This window comes from Indicator indicator, chromosome 2 (assembly GCF_027791375.1).
Source record: "Indicator indicator isolate 239-I01 chromosome 2, UM_Iind_1.1, whole genome shotgun sequence".
NCBI classification, from domain to species: Eukaryota; Metazoa; Chordata; class Aves; order Piciformes; family Indicatoridae; genus Indicator; species Indicator indicator.
In genome coordinates, this window is record NC_072011.1 from 16,618,942 (window position 1) to 16,635,588 (window position 16,647).

Sequence of the window (16,647 nt, forward strand, 5' to 3'; positions counted from 1 at the left end):
TCTGGTGGTTACATCTCATTACTTCTGACTTTCAGCTGCCTACAGAGAGAGGTAATACCTGACACCTTCCATGAGAGCTTTTTAACTTAAGCAATAGTTGCCCTGATTATCACTGGATGTCCCAGTCCAGGATAGAGGGAAGGGAGGATCTGCCGTTAAAGCCACACACATACAAGTGGTCTATTGAAAAGTCCGGACATCCCTTTTGAGGGTATGAGATACAGAGCAGGTGCATATCTCCTCAGGTATCATTCCTGACATTCCACTCTCAATCTGGGATTTGATCTGCTGGGTTAGCAAACATGTCCTCTGACCTGCAGACAGGAGATAGCACAAAGCAGCCCAGCCAAGGCAGGACTTTTTTGGGCAGATGCAGCTAGCACAGAAATGGTATTGCTGCAGTGAAGTACAGATGTGTTTTTAAGAGGACAATGCCTCACTTGAGGAGCTGGCCTGTGAACAGACAGATACACATGGAAGTGCAGGCATGTTCTGTCAGTCATGTCTGGTACCATTTTCAGTGAACCAACAGGAATGGACAATTTACAGAGCAAACTGAGGCTGGACTTAGTGTGTGGCTCCAGCTCTTCACCAGTTCTCTGAGCGTCAGGAAGCTGAGGAATGCTTTGCACTGTCAGAAACTCTCAGTGGTAGATAACTCTTTGGACCTGAAGAGCTTCAGGAACAACAGCCTTCGCTCTATTACCTGCTGAGCTGTTCATCCAAGTTTGTCATGAAAGGAGAAATTAACATGAGTGGCAAGAAATTTATTTAAGTGCTATAACAGCTACCTTTTAAAATGGGGAAAGTAAGGAAATTCTGTTCCATGAAGATTATCAAATCACAAAGGCTATTAGGATGCTTTCAATGTCCTTCTATCACAGTGTACAGGACATTACTTTTCAACTGTAAACCTCCCATTTATTTTTATGGATTGGAATGTGCAGAAAGGGATAGAATTTAACTGCTATTCATTGCACTAGAAATCTCTTGATTCTTACAGCCAGAATTCAGCAATGGAAACACCATTTAATGCTCTGCTGTTGCTTAGGTTCATCCTTCAGCAGGGATAGGGCACAATATTTGTCTAACACAGGAATTAATTTCTTCTTTCTTAGCTACTTATCTCCACTTGATGACTTGCCTGCTTGTTACTCAGTTTCCAAATCCTCTATTTCTGCTTGATATGATTCTTCTGTCTGTAAAGGAATGAGATTTGAAGACTGTTCTTCAGCAACAGTTTGGTCAGTCTCTTCTTTCTCTGTAACTGGTTGGTCAGCAGTGTCTATCTCACTAGCTTCCTGCAGGGCATTAGCTGGTCTGGGTTCTTCAGCAGGTGCCACTGTCTGATCAGCCTGAGGTTTATGGCTAAATGCCTCTGAGCGTTTTTCAACCACTGTACGAATCAAGGCTGAAACAGAGAAAGCCACTATTAACAAACTTGGGATAGGGGGAAAAACCTCTATCTTTTGAGATCATTTTGCATATTAATATGAAAAATAGTGGCCAACAATGAAACAAGAGAAGTTTAACACTGAAAATAGGACAATATACATGTACTAAAAAGCTTAATTGTTAATTCCTGTGTGGAACATAGAAAGTAAAAGAAGGAACAGTCCTAACTACAAGAAGGAATAGTCATCTCAAAGGACAAATGTAACTGCCTTATACTGAGGCTGCTTCCTATGTAGTTCACAGCTCTTTTATTGGGCAGTGACAAAAAAAATCCTTTAAGTAGCATCTTCATTCCAATAGTTTTAAAAATGGATCCTTAGAGACTTTTCCTACCCTTCTACATAAGAGGGAAAAGAAGCCACAAGCTATCACAGCTGGGGCTGTGTCTGCTTCTACAAAAATTAGAGAATACAATTTGTAGTTCCTTTTGCATAGAAAATGTTCATTCAACAGTGGGTGATTTGGTATAACCCAGGAAATACAGACAATAAATAGAAAAACAGGCATTGATAATATTACTTATTGGCCTCCTCCAGGTGCTCTGTGTATCTTACAACTGGTGCAAGGCAATGATATCTGTTTAAAAAATTAAACAAAAATTTAACAGGAATATGATCTTCTCATCAATACTGTATCCTGCAGCAACATTCTCCTTGGGATGTTCATTCAGTAGTCGCATATAACACTTCTTAGGTAAAAGGGGAGAAAATTCCCTCCCCCTCAAAGAGCTATATGAAGAAGTGATCCTGAAGTGTAGATACTGGCACATATATTATAGGATAAAAGACCTAATAAACCAAATTATCCAAATTACACCTTAACAAATAAAATGTTAAGCTGAAAATAAACCCAAAGGAAACAAACACAACTGTAATTCAAACCCAGATTCACTGCAGGAGGAAAAACATAGGAATGAAAGATGTAACACAAGTATAAAAAAGTGATCTAGGACCCCATGGTGGACACACATTCATCATAATTTTGTGTTTCTAATCAAGACAGAGTTTAGTTTGTTCAAGTGTTTCAATTGCAGCATCTGAAGACTGACTAATAAAAAATTCCTGGATGGTTAGCTTGAACTGTGCTGAAAGAAGACTGGTTTTTCAATCTGTTTCCAAAGCAAGGACATGGTTCTTGACTGCTGCAGAGGTAAGCCCTTGTTTTGACGAAAGGTCTTGGTCACTTGACATTTCAGTAAGCCATGGTCTACAGTTAGCCTTCTCTTCTGCTTTCATGTAGGATGAACATACTACTCCATAGCTCAGGGAGCTTACACAAACGAGGTAACAGACTTTCATAGTACGCACGTGGCTGTAGACAGGGTGGGCATTTCTGTCTTCACTGGCATAATCAGACATAATGACACTACAGAGAACAGCACAGCAATGGTGGCTGTGTAACACACGGGAAATACTGTGCTAAAAAAGTGTATCACAGTACCTTAGAGGTTGGAAGGGACCTGCAGAGATCATTGGGTCCAACCCCCCTGCCAAAGCAGGATCACCTAGGGTAGTCTGCACAGGAATGCATCCAGATGGGTTTTGAATGTGTCCAGAAAAGGAAATTCCACAACCTCACTGGGCAGCCTGTTCCAGTGCTCCATCACCCTCACTGTAAAGAAGTTTCTCCTCATGTTGAGGTGAAATCTTCTATGTTCTAGTTTGTACCCGTTGTTCCTTGTCTTATTATTGTGCACCACCGAAAAGAGATTGGCCCCCTCCACTTGACACCCACCCCTCAGATAGGGGAGAAAAGAATTGGAGACCTTTAACCATTCTGATCCTGCCAAATGTATTTTAACTCCCAGCACCAATGTAACTCAAACAATATAAAGCCAGCAGAGAGAGGGTAGTGCAGTACAACTTACTCTTCTATTATTTTAGATGATAATCCATTACTGAGGTGTACTGAGTAGTTTTCCTTAATATGCCACACAACATTAGCAATGTTTTAATACAGGAAGAAAAAGCCAACAAAACCTTACAAAAAAACATGAGTACTTGGTAGTTCTCCCTAAAATGACATATTCTACCTTAATCCCCAGTGACCCTGTAAATATCATATTTGTTCTGACTAGGGGAAAAACTATGAGGAATATCCAACAGCCCAGATTACATTCCTGGATTTGGTAACTTACAGTCAAGTACTGTTCTCCCCAGAACCTTCCTCTCCAGTGTTTCTTCCACTTCTGTCATCAACCATGGAAGGAATTCTGTCTCAATATCTGTAAGAGTTTGGCAGGAAGAAAGAAAAAATGTCTTTTTATTTAGGATGAGTGACAAGATCTTGGAGCTTGCTTTCATTTACCATGTTCACCATTAAGAGGTGAACATTCTTGACAAAATAAATACACTTGCTCTGCAAAAGCCAGATGAAATCTCTCGGATGTTATTGGATTTCTTATCTCTTGCCTCTCTTATTGAGGTTCCTCACCATTATGGACCCAGACCACAGCCCTCTGAACTGCAGTGATTTCAAAAGTCTGGCACCCTTAAAGCACTAGCACAGATGCAATACACAGTAACGTTCTAGTGAGATGAAAATAACTATCCTGAACAAGTCAGGAGAATAATATTTCATGCCTGCCTTGCTTTCCAAAGGCATGTGACTTCTGATCTGCTGAAAGCATTTTCTTCCCTCTGACTAAAGAGCTCTTGCTTACTCATGTATTTCTCAAGTTGTGCTCTTTGTACACAGTGGTCCCAAAGCCTGTCCTGTTTGCAAAACACACTCATTTTTTGCCCCATGACTCATTCTGGAAAGAATATAACCCTTCCCAATCTGTGGTGTGTGAACCTGTGCAGGGCCTGGGGAAGTGGGGTACAGTGATGTAGCCCATAAGAAATGTCACTGATTCCAAAAGCTTGGAAATCATCGATGCGCAACTATGGCCCAATTGTAATTGACTAATGTCTTCTTTGCTTTGATAATAATTTAAAAATATTCAGTATCCTATACAGATTTCTTTGTCCTATCAAAATACGTTTATTTCAATTTGGTATTTCTCTCTGCTCTACCAATCCTAACCATCCATTTATTTATCTCCAATTCAAAAGCAGCTCTTTTTGTTGTCACATTGTCAGCTCTTGACTGCTTGTACAGATGAGCAATAATGTTTTCTTGTAAGCACAAGGTTGGAAAATACCTGTTCACCCATAAATGCAAATGAATAAAGTTTCATGACATTATTCTAAATAATAGGACAATAAGCTGTGTTTTGTGGTTATTTTGACCTTTACATTACTCACCTACTTTAAAATAGTAATAAAAAAATACAAACCTCTTTCTATAGGGTCATAAAAAAATCCACTCTCACGAAGGTTGTTGAAGACTGAGGGAATGAGATCAGCCAAGTAATGCTGAGCAAACGCACGAGCTGCAATTTTCTCTGTGGTTTCTTTCTGTTTCTGCAGCATTTGCATGTGTTGAAGTCTGCGACGTTCCTGTCAAGGCAATATTGCATTTAAAACTTCCACACCTTTAGCTGTTACTCTTTTGATCTGTGCTTCCCAGCGTGAGAATCATGAACAACAAAGACAATCAGAAGTGCAAATGTTCACACTCTCTATCTGATATTCACAGGCTCTAACTTTCTCAAAACCCTCCTCATCTCAAAGTTCTTGAAAGCAAGCTTGTTCTCCATCTGTGGACTAGTAAAATCCACAAGGACTAGAGTGAAATGTGTTCCTTTGGTACAGCTTTCCTTATTTTGGCAAGTGTGTAAAATAAGGCCCTTGCAGCTGGCCAAATGAAACCCTTCTCTGATACCTTAGTATGCACCGATCTTATGACTATTTCCTTTATTATTGCAGATGAAGCTGCTTGTTGGCCTTGGAATGAGATGAAGTTGGGTCAGGGTTTCGTGAACTTTTTATCTTTTCAACATCATATCCTATTTGATGTAAGAAAAGATTAAAACCCAAAGTGGCCCCGGAAAACATAAGACCCTGCCCCCCACAATTATACAAGGCTGATGAATGCTCAGTAATTAAAAGTTGCTTTTTCTGTTTATTCCTGTTTACTAGATAATAATAATACAACAGCTTAATATCTGGAGATCTTGAGAGGGTTACACTGTACACATACATTAGTGCATGGGCGTGGGAGACTTGGGTGTGAGAGACTTGGTGGTATCTCTTACTTTCATGCACCCTGAGAAAGCTTGAGTAACAGCTGGACCAGGTACAGAGGAACATGCTGATTGGTTTGTTCCCTTGATCAGATATCCAAATACACCAGATTACTGAAGCATGACTACTCTAAACAAAAACAACAGCATGGTGCTGGTGCATCAGAGCAAACAGCAGAGTGCAGCTGTATGGCACCAAAATGCTTTAAGGAATGTCAAACTTGACATGCAGAACCTTTTGGGAACATACAGCTTATTTCACAGACCTCCAGAGGTCCCCACCTCTGGAGATCATTTAGTCCACCTGCCCTGCTAAAGCAGGTTTGCCTAGATCAGGTTGCCCAGGAACATGTGCAGGCTGGTTTTGAAAATTTCCAGAGAAGAAGACCACAACTTCTCAGGGCAGCCTGTTTCAGTGCTTTGTCACCCTCAAAGTAAAGAAATTATTTCAAGATATTATTATTTCACAGCTTGTCTTTTGGTACTGAAAATACTTTCCCAAAAATAGTTTTCTCTCTTCTCATGAGCATTCAGACAGGCCTGTTTTGCTCTTAGGAAGTCCTACCTTCTCCTCTCTGTATCGCCTGTCCTGCTCTTCCAGACGGTGTACTTCAGCAAGCTCTGCGTCACGCAGCTCTGCATAGGCACGCTGACGTGCCAACAACTGGGCCAGCTCTTCTTCCTCCATGACTTCCAGCAAAGCTTGCTCAACTGTTTTCCCAACCAACACTTCCAGGATTGGCTTGACTTCAATGTCAAAGTCAAACAACTGCAGATGGGAGTTAAGGAAATAGATATAAATTACCCTTGATCACAAACACTTAGCATTTTAGCAAGGAGAAAAGGAGGAAGAACAAAGCCCTTGTGCTGAAGACAAGCCTGAGAAGTGCAGGTAGGGGGCCAGTGTCAACTAAGGCATAATCATGAATGCAGCTGAAGACTTAGCAATGAGTGGGCTGGAGTGAGACACCACAGAGTCTACCACGGCCACTCTGGGGGCTGCCAGGGACAAGCAGAGCACTCACTTGAACCCTATTTCTGTGTTCCAAACCCCTTCTCAGACTGGACAGTATTTCTACAGGGGAGAGCATTTCTCAACACTGTATTTCTCAGCTGACAGCAGCAGGGCCAGTGCACATGGAGAAGAACCTTCCATAATTTTGCTTCCATAATCTCAAAGCTGACACTGGAGACTTTTCTTTTTTTTAAAAAAAAAAAATTCTAATGTTCTGAGAGGATAATTTTTTTGCTGTTTCCACCTCATTATTGCATCAGGAAAATGTTTTTTACAGGAGATATGTTTTAATAACACTCATGAACCGGACTTCATTTCATACCTCTCCTTCTTCTATTTGTGTGGCCACATCTTTTCCCGTTTTGGCTGGTATGAAGAATGGAGTGGGTGGTCTGTCCAAAAATGCATCTGTTTGACACTCTGTATCAACCTCTGCTATGCGGTCACTAATCTCCTCCAAATACAGTTCTAGAAACAAAAGCACAATTCTCTTTAAATTCATAGAGTCGTGTAATGGTTTGGATTAGAAGGGACTTAAAAAAATCACCTAGTTTCAAACCCCTGGCCATGGGGAGGGACTAGGTTGCTCAGAGCCTCATCCAAACTGGCCTTGAACACATCCAGAGATGGGACATCCACAGCTTCTTCGAGCAACCTGTTCCAGTGCCTCATCATCCTCACAGCGAAGAACTTCCTTACATCTAATCTACATCTTCCATTTTTCAATTTGAAATTATTACTCATCATCCTATTGTGCCATGCCCTTGTAAGAAGTCCCTCCCCATCTTTCTTGCAGGCCCCCTTTAGGCACTGGAAGACCACTGGAGCCTCCTCTTCTCCAGGCTGACCAATCCCAAAAGATGCTGTTTCCTGACCTCAAAGAAGCTTGAAAAGCCTAATCCTGCTCTACCTGTTCTAGGGAAGCATACACAGAAGAGCATCACAAACAGTGACGGCACACTATGTGGACAATACAACTGCAAACAGCACCACTGAAGGAAAGAGAATGGTGTCAATGCTCTGCCTGCTTAGGGAGAGCACAGCTTCATCCTGAAGACCCCTAGCCCACTCTCAATTATAACTGTGTGTCTCCTACTGAAAAGATGAATAGCCTAGCCTGGCTCAGAAATAGGGTCTGTAGAGTACTTAAAATTATCTGCAATAATCAGTGGGAAGGATATGAGACAAAGACCTCCACACTAGATAGCATCCTTCTGCATCCAATAGCATTCTGAGATAAAAAGTCACTGTGTGCATTGGAGGTGGTGTAGGAGGGTCAGTAGGACTGGGGCAGTGGGAATGCTCAGAAACCAAGGACCACATCTGAGTAGTGTATAACACAGCTGCTTTCCCACTTTGTAGGTTGGTCCAATCACAAATTACTAATTTTGTGATTACGCACTATACTAATCTTGTGATTACTCCACTGTCAAATCCTGGGTTTCCTATAAATAAAGTTGTTTTCCCATGGATAGGACAGTTTCCTATTCTAAATTGGTATGTATTCTCCTGTTTTTAATAGTAGTCTTATTCGTAAATGTGACTGCACTCTTAAGCAAAATTTTTAAAACCCCTCGATTTTAAGCATATACCAAACTCTACTGACAATACTGGAAAAGGAGTGAATAAATGAAGAAACTTTTACTAGTGTTCAAGAATGTACACTGAAAACTGAAAAAAACCAGAGCCTCTGGGAAAAATGTCACTAATTAGCTAAGTTTATTAAATGTAACTAAAATAAGGGGTTCTAATGGAAAAGATTAGAGAACCTCTGATTCTAGAATTCTATGATTCTAACATTAACCCTAGGTGATTCTATCAACTGCATCATCAGTTGAAAAAGTGAATACAGATCATCAAGATTTTGCTTTCAGAAGAATTTTTTTTAACCAGATGATTTTTTTTAAACCAGCCTTTTACCTGTCTGCACGTGAACATGCTCTCTGCCTTCCACAGGCTCAGGTGTTCTTAGTTGCATTTGCTCTTTTGCACACTTTCTTGCCAGTGCTCTTTTCCGTGCTTCCCTTTGCCTTTGAATCTCAAGGGAACTGGGTTGGGGACTCTGAGCAGGGGTGAAGAAAAGAAGAAAAAAAACACAAAAGAGAATACACTATGTACTTGAAAAATATACCTATTTCCTCTACAGGAAATTCAACGTAGTTGATTTTAATCCTACAAATCTAGCACTTAGGATTTACTTTTCTGGGTCCTGACACTAAATTTTCAGTTACCTTAAAGACTCTAGGGCATGAAACTAACAAGGTATGCTAGCTCCCTTACAGGCACGTACTAATGGCATTTCATACTAAGAGCAATTAGTTGTTATCTGCAAGTGGATATGGTATACAGAACATGGCTTTGTGAGACAAAGTATATTAAAATGGCATGTGCTTGCTGACAAATGAGAGTTTATAGGTCAAGCTTTAAGAAGGTCCAGTGGACATAAATCCAGTCATTATTTTATCCACAGAATTGTTTGCTAGATAAAAATTACAGGTTCTTTATTGCTATTGAAACCAAGGAAACCCACCCTAACTTTTAAATTCGGTATTATTTGTGGATTGAAATGAACATCAGTTTCCATCTTCTTAAACAGAACATATGTGAAATTCACTCTAACAAAGGGCTACTGAAGAACACAAAATTATTTCCATGAAGTAGCTTTTTAAAATACAGACTGCTTTAAATTTTTATATGAACATATTTTCTATGTAGGAATATCTGAAAATCAAGTACCACTAAAACATTTACTACTACATCAAGATAAATAAAATATTTTTGCATACAGCTGGACCATTTATCTCTGATTCTATACAGGATAAACCAAAGATTTAATTTCTCAAGAGCTGCTACCCACACAGATGACACCTTTCATATAACAGATGATGCAGTGATGACTTGTGCTCAAGATCATTACACCAAATAAATGGGGGGAAAATAATTAAGTACTTAATTGGAAAAAAAAAAAAACAAAACAAACAAAAAACCAAAACCAAACCCAAACCTACAGAAATTCATGTGAAACTAGGTGATTTAAAGAAAAGCTCAAAACAGTCACATGCTAATTTAACAGGGAAAATCTGTGGCTGTGTGAAGTATTTTAAGAAACATTAAAACTTCTGTAGTTAAAATTATTAATGAGGAACAGCTTTCCTGCCCTACCAATTACTTTTCAACAAGGCTGTAGCATGCTCCACATAAAAGACATACCACAGGTATGACTCGAAGGGCGTAAGTGTTGCCGCGCACCACTCTCCTGTCATACATGAGGTTGGCATAACGAACAAGTTCCTTTTCTCTGCAAGGTCAAGCACAGGCAGTCGCGGACACAGCGCTGCAACCCGTACGCCAACACCTCAAACAAAGCCAGAAGTGCTCTGAAAGGCCAGAGCGTCCAATGGGTTCCCCCAGGTTACTGGAAGAACCAGGGACTCCCCTTCCCCCGGGACGGGAATCGGGATGAGGGGGAAGGTGCGGAGGGGAGGAGGGGAGTTGTGGTGCCCGTTCGGGGAGAACAGGCGGCGGGGCTGGGGGGCGCGGCCCGCCGGACACCGGCACTCACGGCTCGTCGGAGTCCGGCGGCGGTCGGTACTTCGGGCGGGCGGGCAGGACGCGGGGCGGACTGCAGTAGGTGTAGAGGGCGGCAGGAGCCTCCGCCGCCATCTCGGGCTCTCGGGCGGACAGCATGGCGGGGTCCGGCCGGGGCTCAGCGGGTCTGGCCCTCAGCAGCCGGGCGGCGGCTCGGTGAGGAGCTGGAACCGCAGCCGCCCCGCGGCATCCGTCTCCGGGGCAACGCGAGTGGGGCGGGAGGATGCGCCGCGCATGCGCGGGGCGGTCATTACTCCTGACGGGGAGAGCTGGAGGATGTGAGGATTGCAGGCAGCAGTGACAAAGCTCCAGCCATCGGGGCTCGAAAGCGTCACTTTAACCGCTAACGGGTTCGCGTACGGTAGCGCTGCTGCCAGTGAGGGCGGTTAACCGCAGGGTGCCACCGGCTTCCTTCCGCCGCTGGACAAGCTGCTGAGCGGCCGGCAGTTTCTCACGGGGCAGTGGCGCCACCAATAAGGCAAAAACTGGCTGGGGGATCGCAAAAACCTGTTGGACGGTGTGCTGGTTGCTTAAGTGCCAGCGTCCTGAAGGCAGCTGAGCTCCTATTCTATGTTTTGGTTTTGTTTTCCCACATAGATAGGGGATTAGGATACTGTAAATATGTCATGTGTTTGAGATAAGAAAGTGGAGTGGGCCCTGAGTATGCTGTCACACCTGTAGTGAGTTGCATTCCCTGTCATAACAAATCATGAGGATGCATTTTCAGATTGTGTGAAAAATTTCCATCAAGGGAATAGTGAAAGCAATTAGGCATGATTTACATAGTGATAGCTCTTTTTTTAACCTATGTGGGTAGCCATATCTCTTGATTGTTCTGTCAAGACTAAGTGTATAAATTAGTCTGTGCCCTTTGTTTCCGAAATCTGGATTCAAGTGTAACTAGTGGGTGAAATGTTGTATAAGCACAGATATATTGCTGTGGCAGATGTCTGTGCTCCATGACAGCCCTGCGTAGAGAATTATAGACAAGAGGACAAAAGAACTGCAAGTAACAAGTGGTTTTGTAATTAATGAGCAGCTTGCAGAGTCGATATAGGAATGAGAGTTGTGTTGACTACACAGTCACCAGCTGGGTGGTGGGAGAAGAGGGTATGGGACTGTAGGAGCACAGTGCAAGTGTCACTGCAGTGAGAAGAGAGAGCAGTCCTTCAATATTTGCTTGTTTCATGACAAGCAAAGTTAGGAAGCAGCTCTGTCCAGCCAAGTCAAGGCACTAAGGCCCTGAAATTGGACCAGAACCACTTGAGCAAGGATTCTTGCAGAGCTCCCTGCTGCACCCCTGTTGCCCACAAATCTTGTGAAGATGAAGATACTGTACCACATGTTAGTTCTCTTAAGCTGCCCCCAGTCTGATCTGTCACTTGTTGGGTGAATTTCTCATTCACCTAATGTGTGCACTGATTGAACTCCAGCTACTCTCTTGCTTATCTTTGTGAAATACGTATTTGGTAACTCCCAAGTTACCAGTTTGGTGCAAAAGCTTTGTGAGTACTGTGTGGGAGAGGCAAAGGTCTCTGCCTTTGTGGGTTAGCAGGGCCTTGTAAGTGACAAGACCATGCCCAGGATAAACCTCACTTCTTCCTTTTTGCCCCCTTTTATGCCTGAATTCTGTAATGTTTCATGCCACCACAAGTCTGTAGCAGGAGCCAAAAACACATTGATGGCCAGACTGCTCTTAGAACCTATAGCTGCACTCTGGATCTCACAGTCATAGCGGATGTTTTACATATTCTCTGGAGGATTTTCTGGGACCTGCAGAAGATCTCAGTACAGTTGCTGCCTGGGAAGTGGATTTGGTAAGCAAGGCATGAATCAGCCAATCTCCTGTATGGCAGGCAGCTAAGAAAGGTTTTCTGGGTTGCCTTCCCACTGACTTGAAAGCTGCAGAGCAAGGGCTTTATCTTATTCCAGGTTTGCTGTGGGTCTGTTAAACTGTCTTGCACCCACAAACAGGCTGTTTTTCTGTTTGCTTTCACAGGAATTTCTTGGCATTGTGCTATGCCTAATGGCATGTCCCTTGAGTTTCTGGATGTGAAATAAGTTTATGTGATATTGTCATCATTTAGTACCAAAAGATGTGCATCCACTATTTTCTTCAACACCTGGGATGCACTTTATAACTACTGAATGACATCTTGAAATACAATATAAGGGGTCTACAGAGACTGGGTACTCTTGGGGTCCTAGTTTGGATGTGGCCATCTTGGGAGACCTTGTGCTACAGTACTTTGTATAATATGATGCTCAGCAGACTATCTGTGCCTAGTTTTCACTATCTTAACTTTCAGCAGCATTGCATAATTAAGAAAGGAAGGAGGTTTACAGAGCCATTTTGGATATAGGCAGTGCTTAATTATCAAGGAAGGACATGGAGGGACATTCTGCCTTCCCACAACATTGCCTTCTACCTGGAGAGGACCATGTCTGCTTTTAAAATTACAGGAATATTTCCCTGATGTAATACTGTGTAATTACTTGACATTTGACTTAGATTTGGTTCTCTATGGTCCTGAGACAGAATTTTAAACTTCAGTTCTCACCTCTCTGGGGCTGTAGATAAAAGAGGGTAGCTCCTAGTCTTGGGAGTAACTCTGCTTGAGGTCAAAGTGCCATTGCATTCAAGCAGAAATCACAGAATCACAGAACAATCTAGGCTGAAAGGGACTCTGGAGGTCTCTAGTGTAAGCAGGAACAAATTCAGAAATATGTTGAATTGATCAGGGTCTTCTCTTGCTGGGTTTTTAAAGTCTCTAGAGATGGAGATGCTTGGGTTGGTCTCGAAAATCCCAGAAATCATCATGCTGCTTCTAATCAATGCTCTGAGATGTCAGACAAAAATACAAGATGAAAGACTGCAGAGTTGAAATGAGGTGCATATGTTTGTACTGTTTGTCCCAGTACTGTTGGGACAATGTGCAATGAAGTGCAATGAAACTTGCTTCTAAGTTGCTGCAGTGGTGTGATCAAACACCATCAGCAATACTGCACCAGTATTGTATGGTGTCTGCCAGCCCCCAGATAGTGTCTTTGCTGCTCTTCATAGGCACTAGGTTCAATGCATCTGTGATACACAGACATTGCCTACAGACAGACCTGGTCCTAATTAGTGAGATACTTAGTTTTAAAAAATGTGTGCCAGCCTGAGAGTTCTGACAGGTGAGAGAGTTAGAAGGAAAAATAAATAAATACTTGAGCTAAACTTGAGTCCTGTGGCGACATCAATGTTTTTCTGAGGAGAGTTGTTAATCTTGACATGTAATTGTGAATAGAAAAAAAAATGCAGATCCTATCACTCATCTCTTCAAACCATAATTATTAAACTTCCTTTTCTCTGTAGCAGCATAGCTCTCTCTTGACCTGGTCTTATGTGGTTGGACAGGGCTGAAAAAAATCCAGCATTAGTCAAACCCCAGATTTTACTATTCACGATTTCCAGCCAATATTAATGATCCTGCTTTGCTCTAGCACTTCACTTCTAACTGTAAGCACCATTTACCCCAGGTTCTCTCCATGTCCCCTACAAGTTTTTTTTTTTTCCAGTTCTCAGTCCTCGTGTTCCTGCTGTATGACCGTCCTGTGGGACTTTGGAGCAAATGACTGGAGAGAATTATGGAGGGGTGAGAAAGCACCTTACAGGGTGAAGCAGTGAACACTTAATTCTAAACTATCATTCATTAAACTGCTAATTAAAAAATCAGTTGTTGCTCACCTTCCTATTTAAGTTCAAGTAGACCGTGCAGCCTCTTCCTACCTCTCCCTTTCCTCAACAGAGCTCTCCCAGGGTCTTCCACTTGCCCCAGGAAGCTAAACCTTATTTTCCATCTCCCTATATTGAGGGCAGTTATTCAACTACACTAAACTTGCAGAGTAAGAAATGAGACTGATGTACTTCTGTTGCCCTTTACTGTCACCTCTGTATTTGTCCATCTTGAAATAAACTGCCCTTTATCACATCTCTGGGAGACAGGGTAGTATCAACTGTACTGAAGTTAAACCACATAGTCCAAGAACTGCACTGAGCAAGTGGCATGTGGAAAAAAGCAGACCCTGGTGTTGAATAACCTGACTACAAGTCTCCAGTGTTTATCTCAAGACCCTGGTCGCTTATACAGATCTACTGACTGCTCTACTCTTTCACACACCTGAAGACTTCTCAAATGCCATGCCTTCTGGTTTATGTAGCTCATAAGATGAGCTATGTAATGTTGTGTACTCCTCAGAGTACAACATTGCAAAGTTCTTGAACAATACTGTGGTTACTTTCTCACCTCCAACTAGTTGTGCTAGAGCTGTGCAGCTGCACTTGCTATGTGAAGTCACATTTTATGATAGACAATTCACATCTGGAGGAGTATAGGGGAAGGTGAGTGCAAAACCCCTTTTCCTTAGTGCATGGAAGAAGTAGACAGGGCTATGCTCTATATAGGATGAAACTGATTTGCACAACCCAAGACCGTGTGGTGAGCATGTGGAAAAGCAGACAAACCTCTAATCTTCATCATAAGAGCATCTTCTCTGATCATCCATCTTGGAATCTGCTTGAGGCCTGCCTTAACATTTTTTTAAAATACAGTTTTATAATTTTCAGTTTGGCCTCTGTGTTACTGAAGGTGCAAGGTTTGAATTTGTCCTGCAGCATCTGCCAAAGCTGGTGGGATGTTTGTGGTTTGTAGGAAGGAAGAGTTTCAAGCAGCCATTTCAAGCAGTTCTGTAGGTAGCTGGTTGGCTGTAGAAAGTATGAAACCCTTCACAGAAACCTTTTCATATTATCACTGTGCAGAGGGAGCAGAGCAAAACAGATTTTGAGATTTGTGAATCGTTTGTTCAGATATATCTGCTGGCACTTCAAATTAGAAACAGAAAATAATCTGTGGTTTCCTCTCCCTTCGTAGAAAAACATGCAGAATTTGGAATGAACTTTGTTGGAAGAGAGATTTAAATTGGCATATTTATCACAGCAAGTGTAAAAGACTGTATCACTTCTCCAACAGTGGCTGCCCTTTACCCATAGATTTTTCTCTTTATTATTGCCAGACTTTTTGTTTTAAATTTTGTTTCCACTTCTGAATTTTTAACCTTCAGAACTTTCCTCTAATGTTTTCACCCTGTTCCGATGACATGTGTGATAAGGACTGTTAACAAAATTCAGAGAAAATATAACCAGAGTGCCTAACCAAGGTGGGTTTCCTGTACTCAGAAATTGTCCTATTGGAGACACATAATAGCCACAGTAACTGCTATCTGGCTAATGCTAGCAGAACAGCAGCATGTTTCAATCACTTGCATTTTGCAGCTGGACATGAAATGCTTACTGGATTGGACAGGCAAGCAAAATAACTTCAAAGTGAATTTGATTAACTTCATGGCTGAGGTTCCCAGATAACTTGGTGAATGAGTTTCTATGCTGCTTTCCACCTGAGAGAAGTATATTTACCATGCAGAGAGGATGACTTCCTAGACAACAGCATTTTGTATCTGCTTCTCAGGTCCCCTGAGTGTGCAGAACAGTGGAGAAGCAGGTCTGCTGCCTTGAGCCTGCCTTAGTAGGCAGGTGAAATGGCTTGTGCCCTCATTACTGCAGGCATGTTTCACACTGAAGGGAAATGTAGGATTGCATGAATGACCCTGGAAAACATCCCTTTTTTTTTTTTTTTCCCTGAGGGAGTATAATAATGGATTTAATGGAAGAAAAATAATGCTGTTGACATGGAGATTTTGGCAGTGAGCTACTGAGGGGTTTTCTTGACATTTCTTATGAAGGGGTTCCCTTTGTAGGAATCCTGTGGAAATAATTCTCTGGACACATTCAGGTAGCAGAAGAATAACATTCCTGACCATAATATTCCTAACCATAATCTCATCTTCCTATAGGGAACTCTAGAGTTTGGAGGTCCTGGAAGAGAAGCACTGGGATTCAGTGGCTCCTTAGCATGAGAACTGGCTTTTTATCTACTGTAGGCTATCATTCAGGATCCTGGGCTGCCTACCTGAATTCGTTCACTCTTGTGATAACCAAGTGCTATAATTTCTTGGCTTCAGTATGGCAAAACTTTTGTTCTCTGCGTCAGGAGACCTACCTGGGTGCAATGGAAGGCTGAAACTGTTATTTGCAGCATATGGGTAAAGACTGAGCCAGCCTGGGAATAAGCAGTGCTGGTGTGGTTCTGCAACAAATCACCTGGTCTCTTGGATCAGCACCAAAACCGGAACAGGCAATAGAGAAATAAAAATTCCCATTCACAGACTAAAAGTGACATAAATGGGATTTTTGTCTTCTGGGGTACTTCTTCCTGTGGTAGTTGGAGACATTTAATAGCAGTATTACAAGAGGGAACATGATGGTAAAAATAATCTGTATGCAACTCCTATAATATTTAACTCAGTTCTGAGGTAATAATTTTATCATTAGCTTTTAACATTAATATTAGATTTTTAAATC

At 42.0% G+C, this 16,647-nt stretch overlaps 1 protein-coding gene across 1 annotated transcript; it reads right to left on the minus strand.

Moving 5' to 3' along the window:
• Positions 1-1,151: 1,151 nt before the first annotated feature.
• RSPH3 (radial spoke head 3) lies at positions 1,152-10,286 on the minus strand. The gene is made up of 9 exons (XM_054393804.1): positions 10,162-10,286; positions 9,813-9,897; positions 9,480-9,496; positions 8,520-8,659; positions 6,922-7,067; positions 6,150-6,353; positions 4,736-4,898; positions 3,593-3,679; positions 1,152-1,411 (listed from the first exon to the last, which is right to left on the minus strand). The coding sequence occupies exons 1-9, from the start codon at positions 10,284-10,286 to the stop codon at positions 1,152-1,154; spliced, it is 1,227 nt and encodes a 408-aa protein (XP_054249779.1).
• Between the last annotated feature and the right edge of the window lie 6,361 nt (positions 10,287-16,647).

Coding starts and splice junctions, on each gene's coding strand:
- RSPH3 (XM_054393804.1), bottom strand. CDS start 10,286: ATGCTGTCCGCCCGAGAGCCCGAGATGGCGGCGGAGGCTCCTGCCGCC. Junction 6,354..6,921: donor CACAAATAGAAGAAGGAGAG/GTATGAAATGAA, acceptor TCCCATCTGCAG/TTGTTTGACTTTGACATTGA. Junction 3,680..4,735: donor TTATGACCCTATAGAAAGAG/GTTTGTATTTTT, acceptor AAACTCTTACAG/ATATTGAGACAGAATTCCTT.